This window comes from Protopterus annectens, chromosome 9.part0 (genome assembly GCF_019279795.1).
Source record: "Protopterus annectens isolate FY-2018-M chromosome 9.part0, PAN1.0, whole genome shotgun sequence".
Classification (NCBI taxonomy): Eukaryota; Metazoa; Chordata; order Ceratodontiformes; family Protopteridae; genus Protopterus; species Protopterus annectens.
The window spans coordinates 1,182,922,664-1,182,943,233 of NC_056743.1; the positions used below are offsets into that span (position 1 = coordinate 1,182,922,664).

Below are 20,570 nucleotides of genomic sequence, written 5' to 3' on the forward strand. Positions count from 1 at the left end.
TGTTAATGTCATATATTAGGTTTAGATCTTTTTAGCTGGTGATGTGTGAGGAGTCATACGTCTGGATATGAAGCATGCCCATTAGGGCAGGGTCTGAGATGGCATTGTATGCAAGGCACAGGTCACCTCTGAGCAATCTGTATGACATCGATTAGAGTGACAGGGATCTGAGCCTGTCTACATAGGACAGGTGTTTGAGGCCATGGATTCTCCTGGTAAGGTATTTCTGTGGCCTTTCCAATTGATGCAGGTATTTGGAGAAGTACATACCAAATGGGGCAAAATCATTAGTATAATTAGTGCAGGCTGTGTACAAGGACCCAATGACACAAATACAAACAGTGTTTGACTCACAGAGGGGTTTCCAGTGGAAGTGGGCATGCATCACAGTTCAGCTCACAGCCCACTGCATACTGGTGTTGGACTATGTTAACAACAGGTCAGAGGGGATACATAAACAAAGCTGCTAAATGCAAATGATGTAGACTTATAAGCAGCTGCTGAACAAGAACTTCAGCAAGTGATAGGGGAATGGAATGCAAAACTGAAGACACATAAAACTGAGTGCAGACAAGACAGCTGTCATGGCAACAAATGGGTAAAACCAGAAGAAGTTGAAAAATGAGATGGAAGGGAAAATAGTGGAACAGGTGAACAGCTTCGAGTAGTGAGAGGAGTAGCTGAGGAGAATGAAAGTCTGAATGAGGAGGTCAAAGCTAGAATCAGAGGGGCTGCAGCCACTATTACAGAGTGTTGAGGTAGTGTGTGAATAAAGAATGCCAAAGAAGCTGAAATATAAAGTGTACACAACAGTGGTGTGACCAGTACTACTGTATGGTGCAGACACCTGGACAATGAAGACAGGGCATATAAGGAAGCTAGAGGTGATGGCGTTGAAGTGCCTGAGCTGAGTGTCAGGATTCACACTGTGTGACAGATGAAGAAATGATGACATCAGAGCAGAAGCCAAAGTAGCTCCACTGCAGATATGGTCAATGTGAACAGATTACGGTGCATTGGGCACATGTTTTAGAAAGCAGAAGACAATCTGGTGAAGAAGATTTGGAAGAGACAGGAAGAAGGCAAGGGAAATGATAACATCCAGTAGACAAAGGGATTGTGTGAGACAAGACCTGTGACAGTCAGATGACCATTGAAGAAGGTAGCAGAGTGGCGATGAATCAAGAAAGATGGCAACAGTTGATGAGACACCCCGATGCCACGTACACAAATGGAGAAAAAGGGGGTTGATGATGATCTAATTGAGGCTGTCACTGATTTTTTCCACATTTTTTATGTTCTCACACAGCTTCCTGCCTATGTTTTCTCCCCATAAAGTTATCACCTTTATTTAAAAAACATCCCATGTATTCTAACTGGCTTTAGACGTGTAAATGTTTATAACTGCTAGCATCTCTGGCCCTACTTTAGATGTAGTCTGCAGCTTCAAGAATCTGACATGGTACTCCAGAACATACATGATGTGGACACTGCTAGACACACGTGTATCCTGTTTGTATAAATATCACCCTTTTGCATTGTGGTGTGTCCTTTAAACAGTCTGAAATGATAAATATACAGGAAACAAAGCCTAAAGCTGAAATGGAATTTCTAATTGATTGGATTGACATGCATATATTATGACAACTAAGATTCCAATAGTAGGAATATTGTAGAATAGTCGTTAAAATGCTGGATTGCAAAACTGAAGCACTGGCTTTGCAGTCAGTCCTCCTTCACCTGCACAATCCTTCACCTGTATGCTGTACGACTCTGGGCAAGATGCTTAACATCTTTGTGTTTCTGAGTTAATCCTGAAAAGAGATCTTATCTGAGATAATTTATGTAATTTACAGAAGGTTTTTACTGGATGCATCATTTATATGCTTGGAACCCTTTCCAACTTTCATTAGGCAGTACATGTGCCTGAAACAAGAACAGCTTATAAGGTGCAGAACTTTTCACCTTACCTATCATATCAGTCTGAGCTCTGTGACCTCCTCTTTGCTCTGAGGAAAGCTTTGCTTCCATCTCCATGATGGCTTTCAGGCAAGCCTCAGCCTTCTCCTTCACCTGAAGGTAGATGCGGTCACGCTGGTCCTTATCTGTCACACCCCACTCTTGCAAAGTTGTATCAAGGGTCTGTGGAATAAATGTTTTGTGCTGCAAAGGTTTGTCAGCACGTCCAACACCGCAGACCAGCTGCAAAAGTCAAATCAAGAAAAAGATAGTTTAGGTGAGATGATAAAACTGACTACAACCTTGCATATTTATTAGTTAAATAAATGCTTGCTCAGATCTCTCTTTTGAATTAACATAGCAGTCAAGCAAAGATTCTTGTGATATAAATTTGAGGCTCCTGTTAGAACATCTTGAAAATCAACATTTCTGAAACTATCATTAAAGACTTAGAAAATGAGCATTACCACTTAAAATCTTACAGGTTGCCTCATAGCATACACCTAGCAGATGTCCTAGGTCCTTTTAACTTGTTAAACATTTTTGAACTCAGCTTTTTTGTCTGCCTTTGCTGTCCATTTGATATTAAGAGTCGTATCCTCTTATAAATACTGAGTTAGTGTCAACTTTCTTTTTCATATTAAGAAATAACAATCTGTAGATTCTGAGAATCACAATAATTTCAGAACAACGATTCAAGTGGCAGAGTCTACCAACCCTGTAAAGCACACTCAAAAAGTACAGCTGTATAAGGAAACTTACCATAACAGTAGATGTTCGAATAGATCACTGTTGCAGTACCATATAGCTTTATGGGACATATCCTGCTAAAGATCAGATGTCCAGCCTGAATAGAAAAGCTTTTGGCCTCCTCCCATTTGCACTATATGTCCCATCGAAGCATGAGAGAGCAGCCATTATAAAGGCACACGTAAGAGCATGAAAACTCAAGAGATTTCTTGCCGCAAATAATGGTAGTCTTATGTACTAGAAGAAAAGAAGACAATGAGAAGGGAATGAGTCCCGCTGGAGTTGCAATACAGTAAGTAGCAAGATCACAACACAAAGTTAAAGGAAATAATGGGGGTGGAGGGAGGGTTGCAGTACTGCAGCGGTGATCTATTCGAACATCTATCATTATGGTGATTAACTTACACAGCTGTAGTATGCTCATCATTAGATCACTCTTACAATAGCATATCGCGATATGGGTCGATTGCTAAAGCCTAGAGAACAAAGGAGGAGGATTTAGATCCAGAGTCCAAAATTCCTTAAAGGATTGTCCTAGCAAAACCTGATCTGGCCCTGGAAAATAAGTCAGTCTTGTAATGCTCTGTAACTATGCAAAGATGACCAAAATAGCTGCCTCTAGAATGGATCTGGAGTTCATCCCTTTCCAAAATGCTGTATCAGTAGCCATTGTTCTGGCAGAATGGGCATTAACTTTATAAGAAAAGGATTGGCCATGGTGAGAGCTTTGCAAAATTATATATTTGGACAGCCATCTATAAATTGTCTATTTTAACACAGGTTGACGATTTTCTTTCCATCAAATGAAATGTAGAGCTGGTCTGAAGCCCCAAAGTCCTTTGTTCAGTCAGTGTAATATATGAGTTGTCTGGGGATCCAGAGAATGCAGAATATTTCTCCCTTATTTTTAGGTTCAGGATATAAAACTGGAAGATGGATACATTGATTTAAGGTAAATTCCAAAACTGCCTTAGGCATAAAGGAAGGATTGGTTCTTAAAGAATCCCTGTACCTATGAAAAAAGGGAAGGTTGGATCACCATAAGAGCCTGCAACTCAAATACTCACCTAGCCAAAGTCAGAGCAAAGAGAAGAGCAGTCTTCCATGTCAAGAACCTCAAGTCATCCTGAAGACTAGGTTCAAAGGATAGAAGGCTAATTTCTGTAGAACAATATTAAGATCCCAAGAAGGGGCATCTTGTTTTCTTGGTGGCTGGATATGTAAATTCCCTTTCAGAAATTGTTTCACCTGATATAAGAAAGAAAGGATGGATCCAGAGACAGACAAGGAGAAATGCTGACAAACAGATTTTGACAGAATAATAAGACAAGCCTGAATTGAACAATTTACACAGATACTGTAGAACCAGAGATGCATCCACTTTGTAAGGATCCTGGTGCTCCTTTTGGCACCAAACAGAAAATCTCTTCCAGAGATATTCCAGTAGCAAGATTCTTGCTGCATGTCCTCAGAAAATAAATGCCTTAGCGGGATCATCTAACCGTTATTTGAAGCTTCTGGAGAGTGGGGTGGACTACTGTCCAATGGGAGCAAATCCATTCTGTGAGGAAGCTTCTGGAAATTGACCTTGGCTATTTTCATGAGTAGGGCGAAAGCACAGTTCCATAGATAAACTTATCATAATAGTAGATATTCAAATAGATCATTGTTGCAGTAGCCAAAGCTATATGGGATATATCCTGCCAAGGACTGGATGATCTGGTAGTAAACAAAGCTTTAGAACACCTTCCATATGCTCTAATTGCTGTACAGCTACAGCAGAGCCGTATAAATTCAGTGGTTAGGGTACCAAACCTTCAGTTCTTGCCTTAGAGTAAGTAATAAGCCCCGACAGACAAGTATGTGCTAGGAGAAAGAGGAAGGGAAAATACCTACAATGTGGCAAAAACACAACAAAAGAAGGGATGGAGGGAGAGTGTTCCTACCACAACAGTGATTTATTTAAACATCTACTGTTATGGCAAGTTTGTTTACACAACTGCATTATGTTCATCATTAGATCACTGTTGCAATATCTGAGTCTAGGAGCCCCCTAGAGAATAGTCTTAGCAAAAGGTGCTCTGGACCTAGAGTAAGAATCTAATTTCTAATGCTTGGTAATGGTGTTTCCAGAAGAAGTTGCTTCATCAAGTATATTTCTAGAGTCCACCCCTTTGCAATAAGCCATAGAAGTAGCCAGAGCCCTGGTAAAGTAGGCCCTGGCCCTGCCTGTAAGTGTCTTCATATGGTGAGAATAACAAAAAGTTATAGTATAAGATAAACATTTAGAAATTGTATATTTTGACGCCAAATGTCCATTTTTTCTTACCTTTATAGGAGATAAAACACTAGATTAGATCTCCTGAAGGGATTTTGTTCTGTCAAGGTGGTATCTGAGCTGCCTGTGGGCATCCATAGTGTGCAGAGTCTTTTCACCCTTATTTTTAGGTTCTGGATCGAATGAATAGCCTGGCTCAATGTAAATCCTGAAACAACGTTAGGCATAAAGGAAAGATTTGTTCTCAATGTTATTCTATCTTCGTGAAAAATAAGATAGGACTGTCTCACCATAACAGCGTGCAACTCAAATACTCTTCTAGCAGAAATCAGAGAACTGAGAAATATGGTTTGCTAAGGTAAGAACTTCAAGCCAGTCTCAAAAGTACATTCAAATGAAACTGTACATTTTCAAATGCAAAAAAAGATCCCAAGAAGTAGCTGCCTGTTTTCTAGTTGGAAGGATATGTAAAACTCCATTTCAAAATCCAATTTAACTTGAGTTAGAGTAAAACGGGGAGATCAAAAGGTGGACAAGCAGAGAGGGCCAAGAGGTGAATCTTAATAGAAGAATACAAAATGGCCAGGGGATAGTGACTTACACAAATACCACAGAACTAAATAAGTGCAAACCTTAAATGGATCTTGGTTCTTGTTTTGGCACCAACTAGAAAAACCTCATCCTTCTACCCATATATGATTTTATATTAGCAGGTTTCTTTGACTCCTTTAGTACCTGCTGCACGTATTTAGAAGAAAAGGTGCCAATATATGCTAAAATTCTATCATCTAGGCAGTTAGCTGAAGAAGTATAAAGCTGGGATGCATCAAATAACCCCTGTGTTGTGTGTTAAGTCCATTCTGTGAAGACGTTTATGGTAACTGCCCTTGGCCATTTTCAAAAGAAGAGATAATCACTGGTATTCATTATTAGATCACTGCTGCAGTAATCTTAAATAATATGGGATGTCATGCTAATGAGTGGATCCAGATGGTCAGCTTTAGGAATCCTTCCATGTGCCTTAGCCACTGGTAAGCATGAGAGATGCAGAAAAACAGTGGCTAAGGTGTCAAATACACCAGAAATTTCTTACCAGCGAAGAATGCACTGCTCCACAGGCATCAGCACATTGACAACTTTAAGCTGGGCAAATATGTTTCCAGTTGGAGATTTACTTAAAAGTGCTTTGTTTAGAGAATAATTTAAGGGCTTTTCTGTCCATTTAACCAATTGATTCAAGTAAATTTTAAATCAGAGCTTGAGTGGTTTTCCCTTGGGCTCCTCTAAGTGAATTCCTGTTCATAAGTTATGTTTTCTTCATAAACTGACTATATTTTACACCAGTACTTTTTTGTGGGGCTTATATTTAGTGAACAGGATAGTCTTTGTTGCCGTTTCCCTGTAAAAATTTGCTTTCTTTCAGAAAATGGGGATGATCATTTTCAGCTGTAAGCTAGTCCTGAGTCCTTCTGGGGCTCCCTAACTTTTGGGTGAATCTGGGTGAATTTTATGACAAGTACATTGATTGTTCATTACATTGTGATGAGGGGACAAGTCGTGTGTTTGGTGCTTGTAACTAAAGATCTTTATAGGTTCATAAGTATTTAGTAGGTTAATGACCACAGTAACCTTTTTAAGCCTAGCCATGCAGCCCAAATCTCTGACAAGTTCTAGTACCCTTGATAAGTATATGCACGGGTTTGGGAGATGAAACATTTACAAGCAGGGGCCTGAAAGATGAACCATTTACAGGTTGCCTGTGTCCATTAGATACACAGGTGTCAAGCCAGGGATGAATATTCTGTTCCCCATCCAGCTGTCCAAGTTACACTTGAATTGAATTAGGGAGGAACTCTGCTTCACATGGATCAAAGTGAAAGGAGGAAAAGTGCCAATAGTCACCAAAAACAACAGCAAAATGAAGCACCTGAATAGCCGTTTCCACAGAATAATGTTTTAATCAAGGGTATAAAAGCACAGCACAACACGGGTGTTGTGCTGTGCTTTTATACCCTTGAATAAAACATTATTCTGTGTTAACGGCTATCCAGGCACTTCATTTTGCTGTTGCTTCACATGGATGGCAGCCCTGTTCCAGAGACAGGGTAGTTTCTGAGATACATATCTGCCTCCCAACAGGTCCTATTTATATCACAGGAAGGTTTAAGTCTTTAGAATGGGTAATTCTGGTGCTGTTTGTTTTGCGGAGGTCCATCAGAGTGGGGTATGACAATGCCTTGTATGCCAGGCATAGATGTCCCCTAAACAGCCAGTAGGAGACAGAATACAGGGATATGGCCTTAAGGTGGTCTGCACAGGACAATTTACTTATGCCCTGTATTCTTTTAGTGAGGAACCTCTGTGGACATTCCAGTTGTTGGATATGCCTGGTTATGTACACAAGGGGGGGACATTGTACTCAATGACAGGTCTGATGTGAATGCCAAATACAGTGGAACAATGACTTCCTTGGACCTAGATGCCATACATTTGTTAATAAGTTGTGCAACATAGAATGATTTCCTCGCTACTGTAGACATGTGATGGTCAAAGGCTAGATTACTGTCTATGTGTGCCCCTAAGTCCCTGACTACTAGGTCAACCCTAAGGGGTAATTACCTTTTTAGTCAAGAGGTTTCACTAACTTTTCTTGACTCTGCTATAATCCTGAGAGACTGCATGTATAGTTAGGCCATGGACCAGGGTGGCACTAACACCGTCACCCATTCTTCAATCTGCAAGAAAAAACTTGTCTGGATGGCTTCAGTCTTCAAGTCAGCTTCCTTCTTGCTTCAGTCACTAATGGATGACTCTTCTGGGGCCAATAGTTGTTCCTCAGAGTGCTCATATTTTTCTCCTGTTCTCTTGGGTCCTGCTCCTCAGGATGGAACTATGGCATTGGAGTCAGGTATATCCTCTATGGTTGTACAGTTGCCTTTAACAGGGAAGGGGGAACCACTACTGTAGGCTTTAGGTTAGGGAGGGTACTAGCGGAGTTTCCTTCCCTAAGCCACAATGAGGAGCCTGTTCTCTAGGGCAAGGACTGTATGCCCAGGCAGTCTTTTCCAGAGGTGGGTGAGTTGGGGGGGGGGGTCATAGAAAAAGAAATCATACGCCCAGACATTTTTTCTCATCTAGAGCAGATAACTGTCTAGACTTGGCAAAAGGATAATTGATAGCATTTCAGTGCCTGAGTGATGATTATCCTCCTCAGGAAAGGAAGAAAAAAGTTATGCACTTACCATAACACATTTATTTATTTAATTATTTATTGCCATTTGTTAACCGGAAAAGCCGCGGTGGTGCAGCAGTAGCATTGTTGCCTCACAGCAAGAGGTTCTCCTGTTCGATTCTCGGCTGGAGTGCCTTCTTTGCGGAGTCTGCATATCCTCCCCGTGGTCGAGTGGCATTCAAAAGACATGCATGAATGGGCGTGCCTTCGCTGAAGGCTGGGCATCAGGCTGGCAGCTCAGCACCATAAAAATCTACTGCCAATCATTAATGGACCGGAGATCCACTGTGGTGACCCCTAACCAGGAAAAGCCGAAAAGACAAACAACAACAACATTGTCATTTGTTAACCGGGTTAGTCCAGCTGAGCCAAATGTCCCTTTTTCAGTGGAGACCTGAGGAGAAAAGCTCCAATTGCAATTACAAACATTCAAAAAGAAATTACATCATAATAAAATTTATACCACAAAAGGAGACCAGATAGCTACAATTGCAATTACAACATACAAAATGGAAATTACATTGTAATGAGAATTATTACAACAAAAGATGTTAACAGAAATATAAGGTTTTGTACAAGTTTTTGTATAAATGTATATACATATGTATAGTACTAACATTATGGTGAAGGTGCAAGGGAGGAAAGGGATTATGCACTCATAGTGGGAGTTGGTTTGGTTTGTTAAGAAGAGGAGCAAGAAGAGATAAAGGAGAAAAGATGGAGAGCATAGGGAAGTGGTATTGGGAAAGAAGGTAAGTGGGATTAGGTCGGAGCTAGACAGGGGCAGGACCAGGTGTTCTGCAGGTAGTGCTTGAGTGACAGTTTGAATTGGGACTTATAGGGGATACTCCTAATATTATGAGGAAGGGAGTTCCAGAAGTGAGCAACTGAGTATTTATATAATGACTTGCCAATGTTTTTTGATGGTTTGTAGATGTCCAGAAGATGTTTGTCTGATGAATGGAGGTTACGGCGGGGGTTATATTGAGATATAATACTGGAGACAGAGGGGCAGGATGTGGGGTTATAAAGAACAGAGTGAGTTATATGCAGTTGTGGGAGGAAAAGTTGTTTTGGGAATTCAGACCATTGCAAATATTTAAGAGCAAGGCAGTGGTGGGATTTATTGGGGATGTTTGCGGCAAATTTAGCTATTTTATTGTAGGTTTGTTCTAGTTTGTTAAGAAGAGATGATTGAAGGTTAGTAAGGACTGGGGCTGCATAAAGTAGACAGATTAAGATTAAGGAGAGATGTGTCTATGGAGGGTTTTGAGGAGGGAAAAAAAATTCTGATTTCGGTACAGGAGGCCAAATTTTGGGTGTTTTTTGTTTTTATACAAAGATTGATATGTATACCTAATTTAAGCTCATCACCAATGGTGACATCAAGTAATGTGGTGTGAGGTTCAGGTCTGATGGTTGAGGGAGGAGATGAAAAAAAGAGGATTTATGCTTTACAAGGTTTTTAGGAAGGAATAGCAAAAGCTTAGTTTTTTTTTGGGTTTAATATTAGCTAATTGTCAGTGAGCCAGGTCTCGATGGAGGTGAAAATGTCTTGGGTACAAGAAAGGAGTTCAGGGAAGGTGTGGGCAGTGGTTATGAGTGTGTAGTCATCAGCACATTGTGGAAGGGTTGAGAGGTTAGTAGCACAGTGTAAGTTGTTAGTAAAGATATTGAACAAGAGAGGACCCAGGATAGAGCCTTGGGGAACACCAGTAGTGATGGGCAGAAAAGGAGAGGTAGTGGTTTGCCAGCATATAGATTGTAGTCTGTTTGATAAATAACTAGAAAACCAGCATATAGTGAGAGGAGAAAGATGAATATGTGAGAGTTTAGATAACAGTTTAGAGTGGGAGACTGTGTCAAAGGCCTTAGAGAGATCCAGGGATAGACAAGAGAGAATTAGGTTGTTATCAATGGCTTCTGCCACTGTTTGGGTGAAAGAGAGAAGTGCAGTAGAGGTGCTGTAGTGGGGTCTAAAATGGTGCTGGGTGGGAGTTAGGAGATTATTTTCAAGCAAGTGTTTAAGTAGCTGGGAGTGAACACATTTTTCAAGTATCTTGAAAAGTGGGGATAGTATAGCTATTGTTTGAAAGTTTGAGGGGTCAGTGGAGTTACTTCCTTTGTGGAGAGGAATAGTGTAAAAGGATTTCCATATATTGGGAATGACAGCCTCGGTGATGGAGTGATTAATAAGGATAAAAACAGGGTAGGCAACAGAACTGGCTGCAATTTTAAGGAAGTGGGAAGGTAGATTGTCAGCAGAGGGTGAGCAAGGTTTGAGTTTATTCAATTGGGATTTAATAAAGGAAGTGGAAACAGGTTGTAGGGAGAAAGTACTAGAGGAAGACAGATTGTGAGGTGGAGGTAGAGAAGAGGCAGAGGAACGAAGTTGGGTAAGTCTTTGGATTGTGTCTATGAAATAATTATTTAGAAGTGTAGCAGTTTCTGTGGTGGTATTAAGAGAGAAGGGGTTGGGGTAGGAGGGGTACTATGGTGAAGGATATTTTTAACTGTGGACCAAAAGTTTTTAGAGTTAGTATGTATGCTGCTGTGGCTGGAAGCAAAGAAAGATTTTTTTTATCTTTGATAATGAGTTTTTTTACATGTGTTTCTAAGTTCTTTGTATTGCTGGAGTAGGGTTGGAGTTTTATTTTTGAACCAGGTTTTCCAAGAAGCATCCCTTTGTTGCATAATAGAGCGAGTTTGCTTGGTGAGACAGGGAGCACAGTTAGATTTTATCCTGATTTTTCTGGATGGGGCCATGTTGTTTAGTATATCGAGGGATATCTTGTTGAATGCAGTAACAGCATCATTAAGGGGGAGGTTATATAGGAAGGTCCAGTTGATGTTGGCCAAAGTGGAGTTAAATTTGTTAGAGTCAAAGTGAGTCAGATTATGATGTTCTCTGTAAAGGTGTTGTTTGGGAGACTGTTGATAGTATCTATGGATGCAGGTAGGGGAATGATCACTTAGTGATTTTTGAAGTATGCCAGGATTGTGATAGACACAAGGGTCAGAGATAAGATTCAGTCTAAGATGAAGCCAGTGGTTGAGTTATTGTTAGTTCTGGTAGGGGAAGAAATGAGTTGTTGGAAGCCATGCAGATTGATGCTATGTATAGAGGAAGAGGAGGAGAGTGAAGATCAATCAATATTAACTTCACCAAGTATAATGGTTTCATAGGAAATGTTTAGGGTGAGCCAGGAGAGAAAGTTTTCAAGGATAGGAATGGTGTCCCCTGGGGGTATATAGACAGATATGATGATAGATACACATTACTTCTGTGTTGTCCATTTTCATTCTTCCTCAACTGATGGCAGGGGACGGTCTTAGATCTGACTCGGATCCAATTTGACCACTTCTTCCAGATCCATGGATCCAAACTCTCGAGCTCCTCCCTTTATCCATAATGCCCTGCCAGCCTAACATACCTCAGATTGAGTTTGCTGCCCATAGAAGACAATGGGGCAGTTAGGAGCCAGTTGTCTGGATATGGAAACACTCTGAATCCCAGCAGTCTCAGGTGAGCTACTACCACCTCCATGCATTTGGTGAATATCCTGGGGGCTGTGTTGAGGCCAAAGGACAGTGCTCTGAATTGGTAATGACTGGCTCCCAGCTGGAAGCTCACATATCTTCTGGAGCACCTGTTCACTATGATGTGATAGTACACATCCTGAAGATCTATCGAGCTCATTGAATTGTCCTTTGACAGTTCAGGCAAAATGGACTGAACCGTGACTATACGGAACCTTGAATATTTCACATATTGATTTAATCTGCTGAGATCCAGAATGGGCTTCAAGTTCCCTGTCTTCTTTGACACTAAGAAAAATCCTGAGTAGGTTCTAGATCCTGTCTGGTCTAGGGAGAACTCCTGGATGATTGCTTTTATGAGCAGCTTTCTATTTCTAATGCTGCCATCTCCCTCCCTCTGGGTGGAACATTGAGGATTTTTTTTCATTCATGCATGGGGAATTTGGGAAAACTGTATGATATAACCTCTGGATATAATTCCCTGCATCTGGGAATCTTTTGTGATGATTGGCTAAGCTTTTTAGTGGAGAGACAAACTCCTCCCAACTGCCTCCAGAGGGTAACAGTCGGGCTGCCTTTCAGGAGTGCTGATAGGGTTTGTCTGAGAAGGAATCTCCCAGAAGCCCTGGTTCTGCAGGCCATCTCTGCCACAGAGGTGGTGTTTGCCATTAGAGTTCTCCCTCTGCCTCTGGAAGAACTATCTCCTCATGAATCTTGGCAAGGACACCGGGATTTGTGGAACCGCATCTTTTTACCTCTTCACTGATTCCAGAAAAAGGGTCTTTGAGGGTAGAAAAACATATCCCTATAGCAGACAAGGTCTTTCCTTCTTACACCTTCATATACATTGGGAAAGTCTTTGGATAAGATTAGTAAAAAAGTTTATTCTTTTTCCACATTGGGCTTCAGATTTGAGCATTGTCAGGTACATATGTCAAAGGCTTTTGTGGCTTCCTATGATAGTTTAAAGAATTTTTTTGCTACGCTTCCTCCTTCAAATACTAAAACTTTTATCTGTTTAGTAATATCTGCTGTGTCACAGGTAATCAAATATTCTTTGAAATGAGTTTATGACACTGCTGATGCTGTTTCTAGGACAGCTACCACTGACTATGTTTTGAGAAGATTTGTTTGGTTACAGTCTTAAAATTTACCAGAGGATGTTATAACTGAAAATTTAAATGTTCTTTTGGATAAGGAGGTGATATTTGGTTCTTCTCCCATGTCTGAAGAGGACAGCTAAACAGCTGCAGAGGATATGCCTGCCTCTAGGTCCTTAGTGGCTTTCCAAAGTGCAACACCAGGGGCCCCAAGAGGAATAGATGAATGGTCAGATGAACCCCATATTAGCCACACTGGAGTCACTCAGCAGTGAATGAGCCAAACAGGAAGCTCGGGTCGAGACCAAAGCTTCTTGTATGACTTTTCTCTTCTTGTGGTTAGAGAAGGGAACAATTAAGTTGTTGGTACCCAAGTCCATGTCTCTACCACAAAAGGTATGTGACAAGAGAGTAGTATAACCTTGGTGAGTTGGTCCTACCTCCTGACTAAAAACTTAGGTTTTGAGATAAACTTTTTAGTGATAACCATGAAAAACACTAGCCCAAGCCCCTAGCTACAGTATTGACAGAAAAATAAAACTTTTCCTCAGCAAAAAAATGATAAAATGGAGAGAAGTCTCCATCAGGGTACTTCTCTGTCCAGCTTTGAAGATGTGCTAGCTGACTGTCAATCACCTGAAACCCACAGGGAAGAGCAAACTTTGATGACAAAAATGTTCTGAAAGTTTGGTGCCCTAAGCACTGAGTTTGTGTCACTTTCCACAGGCTGTACAGTGGATACAGTGAGTGAAAGGTGCCCTAGTACTTTGGTAGCTGGCCTGCCTTCCAGTCCTTGGCAAGAAATGTCCCATATGTCTTAGGCTACTGCAACAGTGATCCAGTGATGAACATTCAATGTTATCTGGCCAAAAGGGAATAGCTGAAGTCTTTGGAATGTCTACCTGTAAAAGCTCATATCTTTTTTGGGTGTCAGATATCATTAATCTCCCACTAGAAAAGATCTTCTTCTACAGGTGAATCATAGGAAATATTTAGACTCATAGTCTGAAGAATCAGGGGAGGAAACCTGAGAGGCATAGTCTAAAACTATTTCCTCCACATCAGACTGGGAGTCAGAATCAGAAGATGATGGAGATCTCTTCCTTTTATGAGAGGGAGAAGAAGCAGATTACAAGGACTGAAATGCCTTGAAAAGACCATTGGCAAAGAATATCATTCTTTCCTAGACTCCCTGGAGCAAATAGTGGATGGAGTGGCATGTTTTGTTTTTTGTTACCTCTTTCTTGGGATTTCAGGAGTCAAACCAGATGTATGAGGAATGGACTGGGCCTAACTACCTCTTCATTTGTCCAAACCTGGTCTTTGACAACATGCTGTCCTGTTGACCCTTAGTACCATCCCTTCTTGAGCATCACCAAAGGAGATGGGAATAAAAGACAGATTGCCTAAGGACTACAGAAGATCACATCAAATACTTCCATCAAAGACCAGGAGAAAGAAGGAGAATGAGTGGCCACTTCAGTCACCTCCCTTGAAGTCCTGTGCTTTTTAGGAACCAGAGGAGGGATGTCCGGGGAAGCAGTGCCTACTGCCTAGACTACTAGCCATTTTTTGTCAAAGCCTTAAGTCTCTGGTTTTCTAATAAAATGCTAAGATAATGTATAGTTTTAGGGAGTACAAGAATGACAGATACTGCCAGTATTAGCTTCATGATCCTCCTCCAAACAAAACAGGCAAGTGTGAACTTCATTGTATGGAATTTATCTGCTACACTGACACTTCCTTTTTCTTCTAGATATAAGAAAACCCAAAATTTTGTCTCACAAATTGAAGGAATTCCCCAGTAGAGTACTTATCTGCACAACAAAGTTCTGAGTTTTAAGCCCATATGTCTGCCTTTATACAGCTGTGCTCTTATGTTCTAACAGACATACAGTGCATTTGAAAGGAGCCCAAAAGCTTTTCTATTCAGACAGGATGTCTGATCCTTGGCAAGATACATCCCATATAGCTATACACTACTGCAACAATGATCTAATGATAAACATTGTATGTTTCTGAGCACCCCTCATTCAGCTTTTCTCAACTAAAATAATTTTAAGGTTAGCACAATATGGCCATGGCCATGTAAATTGTGGCACCAGAACTATAATTTTGAGAAATTCATAGATCATGATTCTGCTCAGTGAGATCTGCAGCATACTGAATAATAGTTAGTTCGTATATTTACTAATTTTTTTAGACTGCATTGTTCCTTTCATCTTTTTCATCACTATCACCACCTCTAAAAAGGATACTCACTACAGATATTCTTGAATGGCAGCATATTGTGCGTAGGATTATGGAGAAGAGTGAATGGCCTTATCGACACCATGCTAATCGTACATAAAAGATGGAAAGCAGCAGCACAGCTCATTGCAAGCTTAACTCATCAAGATCACAACCTGTTGAAACAAAGTGTTTATTCCAAGGTTGCTGCAGCCACAGAATTAGAATATTTAAGTCAATGAGAGTGGGAACCAAGCCCTTCAAGCTGGAGGAGGGTTACAGCACATTTTCAATTAGATTCATGTTGGCAGGCTGAACTTGGGAAGAACTGTCATGCATCTTAAGGGATTTATTAAGAAAAGAGACAGTCATACTGTGTTTGAAATTCATAATTTACTATTCAAAGTATAGCCACGATGTTCTTTTTGAAAATAGCAGCAAAATGTAGTATTATTACATTAACTGTGAAGAGAAGCAGTAAAATCCTGTTTTCTTCTGGTTTAGATTGCTTGGCAAAAAGGACACCTAGCCACGTTCACTGAATTTGCAGCATTTCCATTTCCTGACAACGGTAACAATGACTAACTTAAAGGAAGAACTACAGCATTTAATAGTACGCAAAAATTGCTTGGCCCACTTATGCTATTTATTTTCTCTACACTTTAATTTACTTTATTATATAACCATTATGTTTTTTATATATGCATATGTGTGTGTGGGTCTATTTCAAATACTCAAAAATCCACTTACTCGAAAACCATATGATCGAGATGAAAACAACGAATTCCCATCTAGTCGACTCCTCAGATCACTGAGACATTACCCAATGAAAGGAGGCAGTTGGCCAACACAATAAAAAAATGGAAACATTTCAAAAGCAAACAAGAGGGAGGCTTCGCCGCCTCCACACTCCTCTAACTAAATACATCAACACCGAGGTCGCACTATAGTGGAGAAAAGGGCAAACTTCCAACTACTGGTTGACTGCATATTTAAAGAGGACCTGTGTGTGCATGTGTGTGTTTACAAAGCCGAATACTCACTTTCCCGCAACCGGCAGAAGTGCGAAATTCAAAATACCGAAGTACGGATATTTTGAATATCTGCTTCTGGTGGTACGGAATGTGGATGTTTGGGTTTAATTTTGGTAAGTTTGTGTGTGTAAATATGTTGGTTAGGGGTTTATGTGTGTAAGTGTGTGTTTGAGTGACTGTAAGATTTGTGCGTGTGTGAGTTTCATTTGTGTTACTGTTTGTGCGATCTTGGAGTTAGAATATATAAGTAGGGGGGTGTGGGGGTGCGCAGCCCCCTCATAGGGGGTGTAGTTTACATTAGTTTGTTTGATTGTGGGGGGGGTTGTGTATGTTTATGTGTGTGCTGTATTTATAACGTGAATACGGGATTTTGAATTTCGTGGCTGTGTGTTTTCGAGTTTGTGAGTTGTGGTTGGGTTTTCAGCTTTGTGGTTTCGGAACACTGAAATTCGAGATTTCAGTATTTCGAAATTTCAAAGTGGATCTATGTATATATATATATATATATATATATATATATTTATATATATACATATATATATATATATATATATATATATATATATATATATATATATATATACACACACACACATATATATACATATATACATATACATATATATATATATATATATATATATATATATACATATATACATATATATTTATATACACACACACACACACACATATATATATATATATATATATATATATATATATATATATATATATATATATATATATATATATATATATATATATATATATACACACATATACCTACAGACACACACACATACATATGTGTTTGTGTGTGTACAATCTGTCCTTGATGTACCTATTGATCCACAAATGATTGACGCCTAATAATTGACCATAAAAACATACATACACAACTCTGAGATGAAACAACAGTGAGAACAGGGTAGTCTTCCTGATGCCCACTATTCCACAATCTAATAGTAAAATAAAACAGTAATTTTCAATCAGCTGCACTCACTTTTTCACTCATTGATGAACAGACTCATCAAAGAAAGGTTGTGTACCGCTACATATTTTTCACTCATTGATGAACAGACTCTTCAAAGAAAGGTTGTGTACCTCTACATATGCCTTCCAATTCCTTCTACCATCTGGCCTTAGGGGGATAAAAAAGATGATCATCTCATTCAGAGGGTGGCACAACTGCTATAAATCTTCATTTGCACCTCATTTGCACATACTGTATATGGTGATATGGCAATACTGACAAGTCTGCCTATAGCACATGACAGTACCCTAAATCCAAAGGACAGCCTACTTCACCGTATATATATATATATATATATATATATATATATATATATATATATATATATACATATATATATATATATATATATATATATATATATATATATATATACACACACACACACACACACACACATACACACATTTATATATATATATATATATATATATATATATATGCACACATATATATCTATCTATATATAAATACATATATATATATATATATATATATATATATATATGTGTGTGTGTGTGTGTGTGTGTGTGTGTGTATATATATATATATGTATACGTATATATATATATATATATATATATATATATATATGTATATATATATATATATATATATATATATATATATATATATATATATATATATGTGTGTGTGTGTGTATATGAATACATATATATATATATATATATATATATATATGTATATATATGTGTGTAAACCAAAATGTTACAGAGAATGGCAGCTTTAAATATTCAGCAATTCATTTCATGCAATTTGACACTGGATCCTAGCCGGAGAGCAGCTGTCAGAAGTAGAGGCAGACACAGGCATCAGAAAAGGGGGAAGTAAGCTAGTGCACTGGTTAGGCTGAGACAGAGACATTTTCGAACAGTACTCCCAAGTTTACATCTGGCAAACCTCCACTCCTTATGCAATAAGATTGATGAACTGTTACTTATCATTGAAACTCACAAGGATTTTTCACTTTCTTCTGTATTGTCTTTCACAGAAACCTGGCTAAATGAATCCATTCCGGACTCTGCATTACATCTACCTGGCTTTCAACTTTACAGAGTGGACAGAGTATTGGAGACATCAGGGAGGAGTAAAGGGGGTGGAATCTGCTTTTATATCAATGAAGGTTGGTGTAATGATGTCATAGTGTTAAGTAAAATGTGCTTCCCTAACTTAGAAATTGTTTTGTGCTAATTGTAGACGTTTTTAGTCACCTCGGGAGTTCTCTTCATTTATTCTGGTTAGTGTTTACATTCCACCTCAAGCCTGTGTGAGGGTGGTACTACAGAAACTGTCTGACCAAAAAATGTGCTTGGAGCAGAATTATCCAAACTCTCTTCTGATTATTCTGGGGAATTTTACTAAGGCAAATGTTAGCCATGAACTTCCTAAATTTACACTGCATATAAAGTGTCCTACCAGTGACAGGAACGCACTGGATCATTGTTATACAGTGTGAAAACATGCCTATCGTGCTGTTCACTGTGCTGCTTTGGGCTTTTCTGACCACTGTCTGATTCATTTCCTGTCTACAACAGCAAGTTAAAATCTGTTAAACCTGTGATCAATACAGCAAGAAGGTGGACTATTGAGGCAAAGCTGAAGCTGCAAGCCTGCTTCGGTTATATGGAGTGTCTTTGAAGATTCTGCTGCTAACTTGCATGAACCAGCAAACACAGTAACATCTTATGTCAGCTTCTGTGAAGATATGTGTATCTCCACTAAGACCTGGTTAAAATTTAACAACAACATTGACATTAGTGGTCATGAAGACTTTTGAGAGGCTGGTGTTAGCTCACTTGAAGGATATTACAGCTTCCTCATTGGACCCCCTTCAGTTTGCTTATTGACAGAAATGGTCAGTGGATGATGCAGTTAATAAGGGACTCCACTATATCTTGCAACATCTTGACATCCGAGGGACATATGCAAGGATGCACTCGCATGAAACACTCCTTAAAATGGAGAACATTGACATTTGTGCTGTAACAGAGACCTGGTTCAAGGCAGCAGAAAGCACCCTTGCACTACCAGGCTATAACTCATTCTACACCTTTTGGCCCCAGAACTTGGACCGAAGCTCCAAAGGTGGCAGTGTTTCCATTGTCATAAAGGATGCACACACCTCCAGACTGGTAGCCTAACATAATGCATCAGAGATACTTCAGGTGCAGCTAACACAGGGTAAGACAGTGATTCAGGTGGCAGCCTGCTAAAGGTCCTCAGCCATGTCCCAAGACTCACACTCCACATTCCTAAGCACCCTGGAGAATATCAGGGTCCAACCTAACACTGTCATACTGGGCAACTTCAACTACTCCTCCATTAACTGGGAAAACTACTCACGTACCAATACACTGGCCCAACATTTCCTGAAATTCATTAATTCCAATGCCCTCGTTCTTACCCCCACTAGAAGTAGCAACATCCTTGACCTGGTCATTACTAACATGGGCGACCATTGCTCTATACCAGTAGTCAACTCCTCTGTGGTTAAATCTGACCACAAACTAATCACTTTGGAAATCCACATCCCTCCCATCCCCCCTCCCCGCAAAGGTAACCACCATAAAAAACTTCTCCAAAACTAATTTTGGGGCTCCTAAAAATAGAGGTGGCTAAATTCATGGCACCTATGCAATTGGAGAACTGCTGCATGACTGCCAAATCATACAGTAATGCCCTGTACGAACACGTACACAAATGCATGAATCTCGCCATACCCAATAGAACCAAGACGCTCTCCTCCAAAAAAGGAAGCTAATCTGTTGGTCCCCTGCCATAAACAAAATCTACAACAGAAGGAGGAAACTGATGCGGAATAAGGTGAAGTCCCAAAACTGGAAAAAACTCCCTTATCAGCCTCAACAAAAAGTTGAGATACCTCATCAAATCCTCTAAAGCTAGCTATGAAAACATAATTGCAGCAGGTAGTAAAGACAACCACAAGACCTTCTATAATTATGTAAAGAATCTCCATGGCAATACCCAGTTTTGTTTGAATCTATTGCACAATGGCACTTCCTATACCAAGCCAACAGATATTGCCAATATACTGCCCGACAGATTCAGTGCCAACTTTACCCCTCTCTCCTCCACCAAAGGACCAATCACAATACCAGTAGATTGCCAGGCACCCAGTATTACTGCTGTACAGGTTAAAACAGCACTGTCCAAGGCCAAGAATACAGCTTCTGTGGGACCTTACAATTTCCCTGGCTGTGTTCTACATGAACTACAGAGTGAACTGCCACCTCACCTGTGTGCCCTATTCAATCACAGCCTCACCTCAGGCTTTATCCCTACTGAATGACGCACTGCTACAGTCATCCCTCTCCACAAAGGAGGAGTGACTACAGACCCTTGGAACTATCGCCTTTTAGCCTGACGAGTT

General features: G+C 39.8%; 1 protein-coding gene across 2 annotated transcripts in view; it reads right to left on the reverse strand.

Annotated features, from left to right (window-relative positions):
* The window catches only part of CARNS1 (carnosine synthase 1), a 1,286,143-nt gene that overhangs the window by 320,224 nt on the left and 945,349 nt on the right, over positions 1–20,570 (reverse strand). For both annotated transcript variants that reach the window (XM_044084075.1, XM_044084074.1), the window contains one exon: positions 1,971–2,202. In XM_044084075.1, coding sequence (XP_043940010.1) covers positions 1,971–2,202 — 232 coding nt within the window. The remainder of the gene's footprint in view (positions 1–1,970; positions 2,203–20,570) is intronic.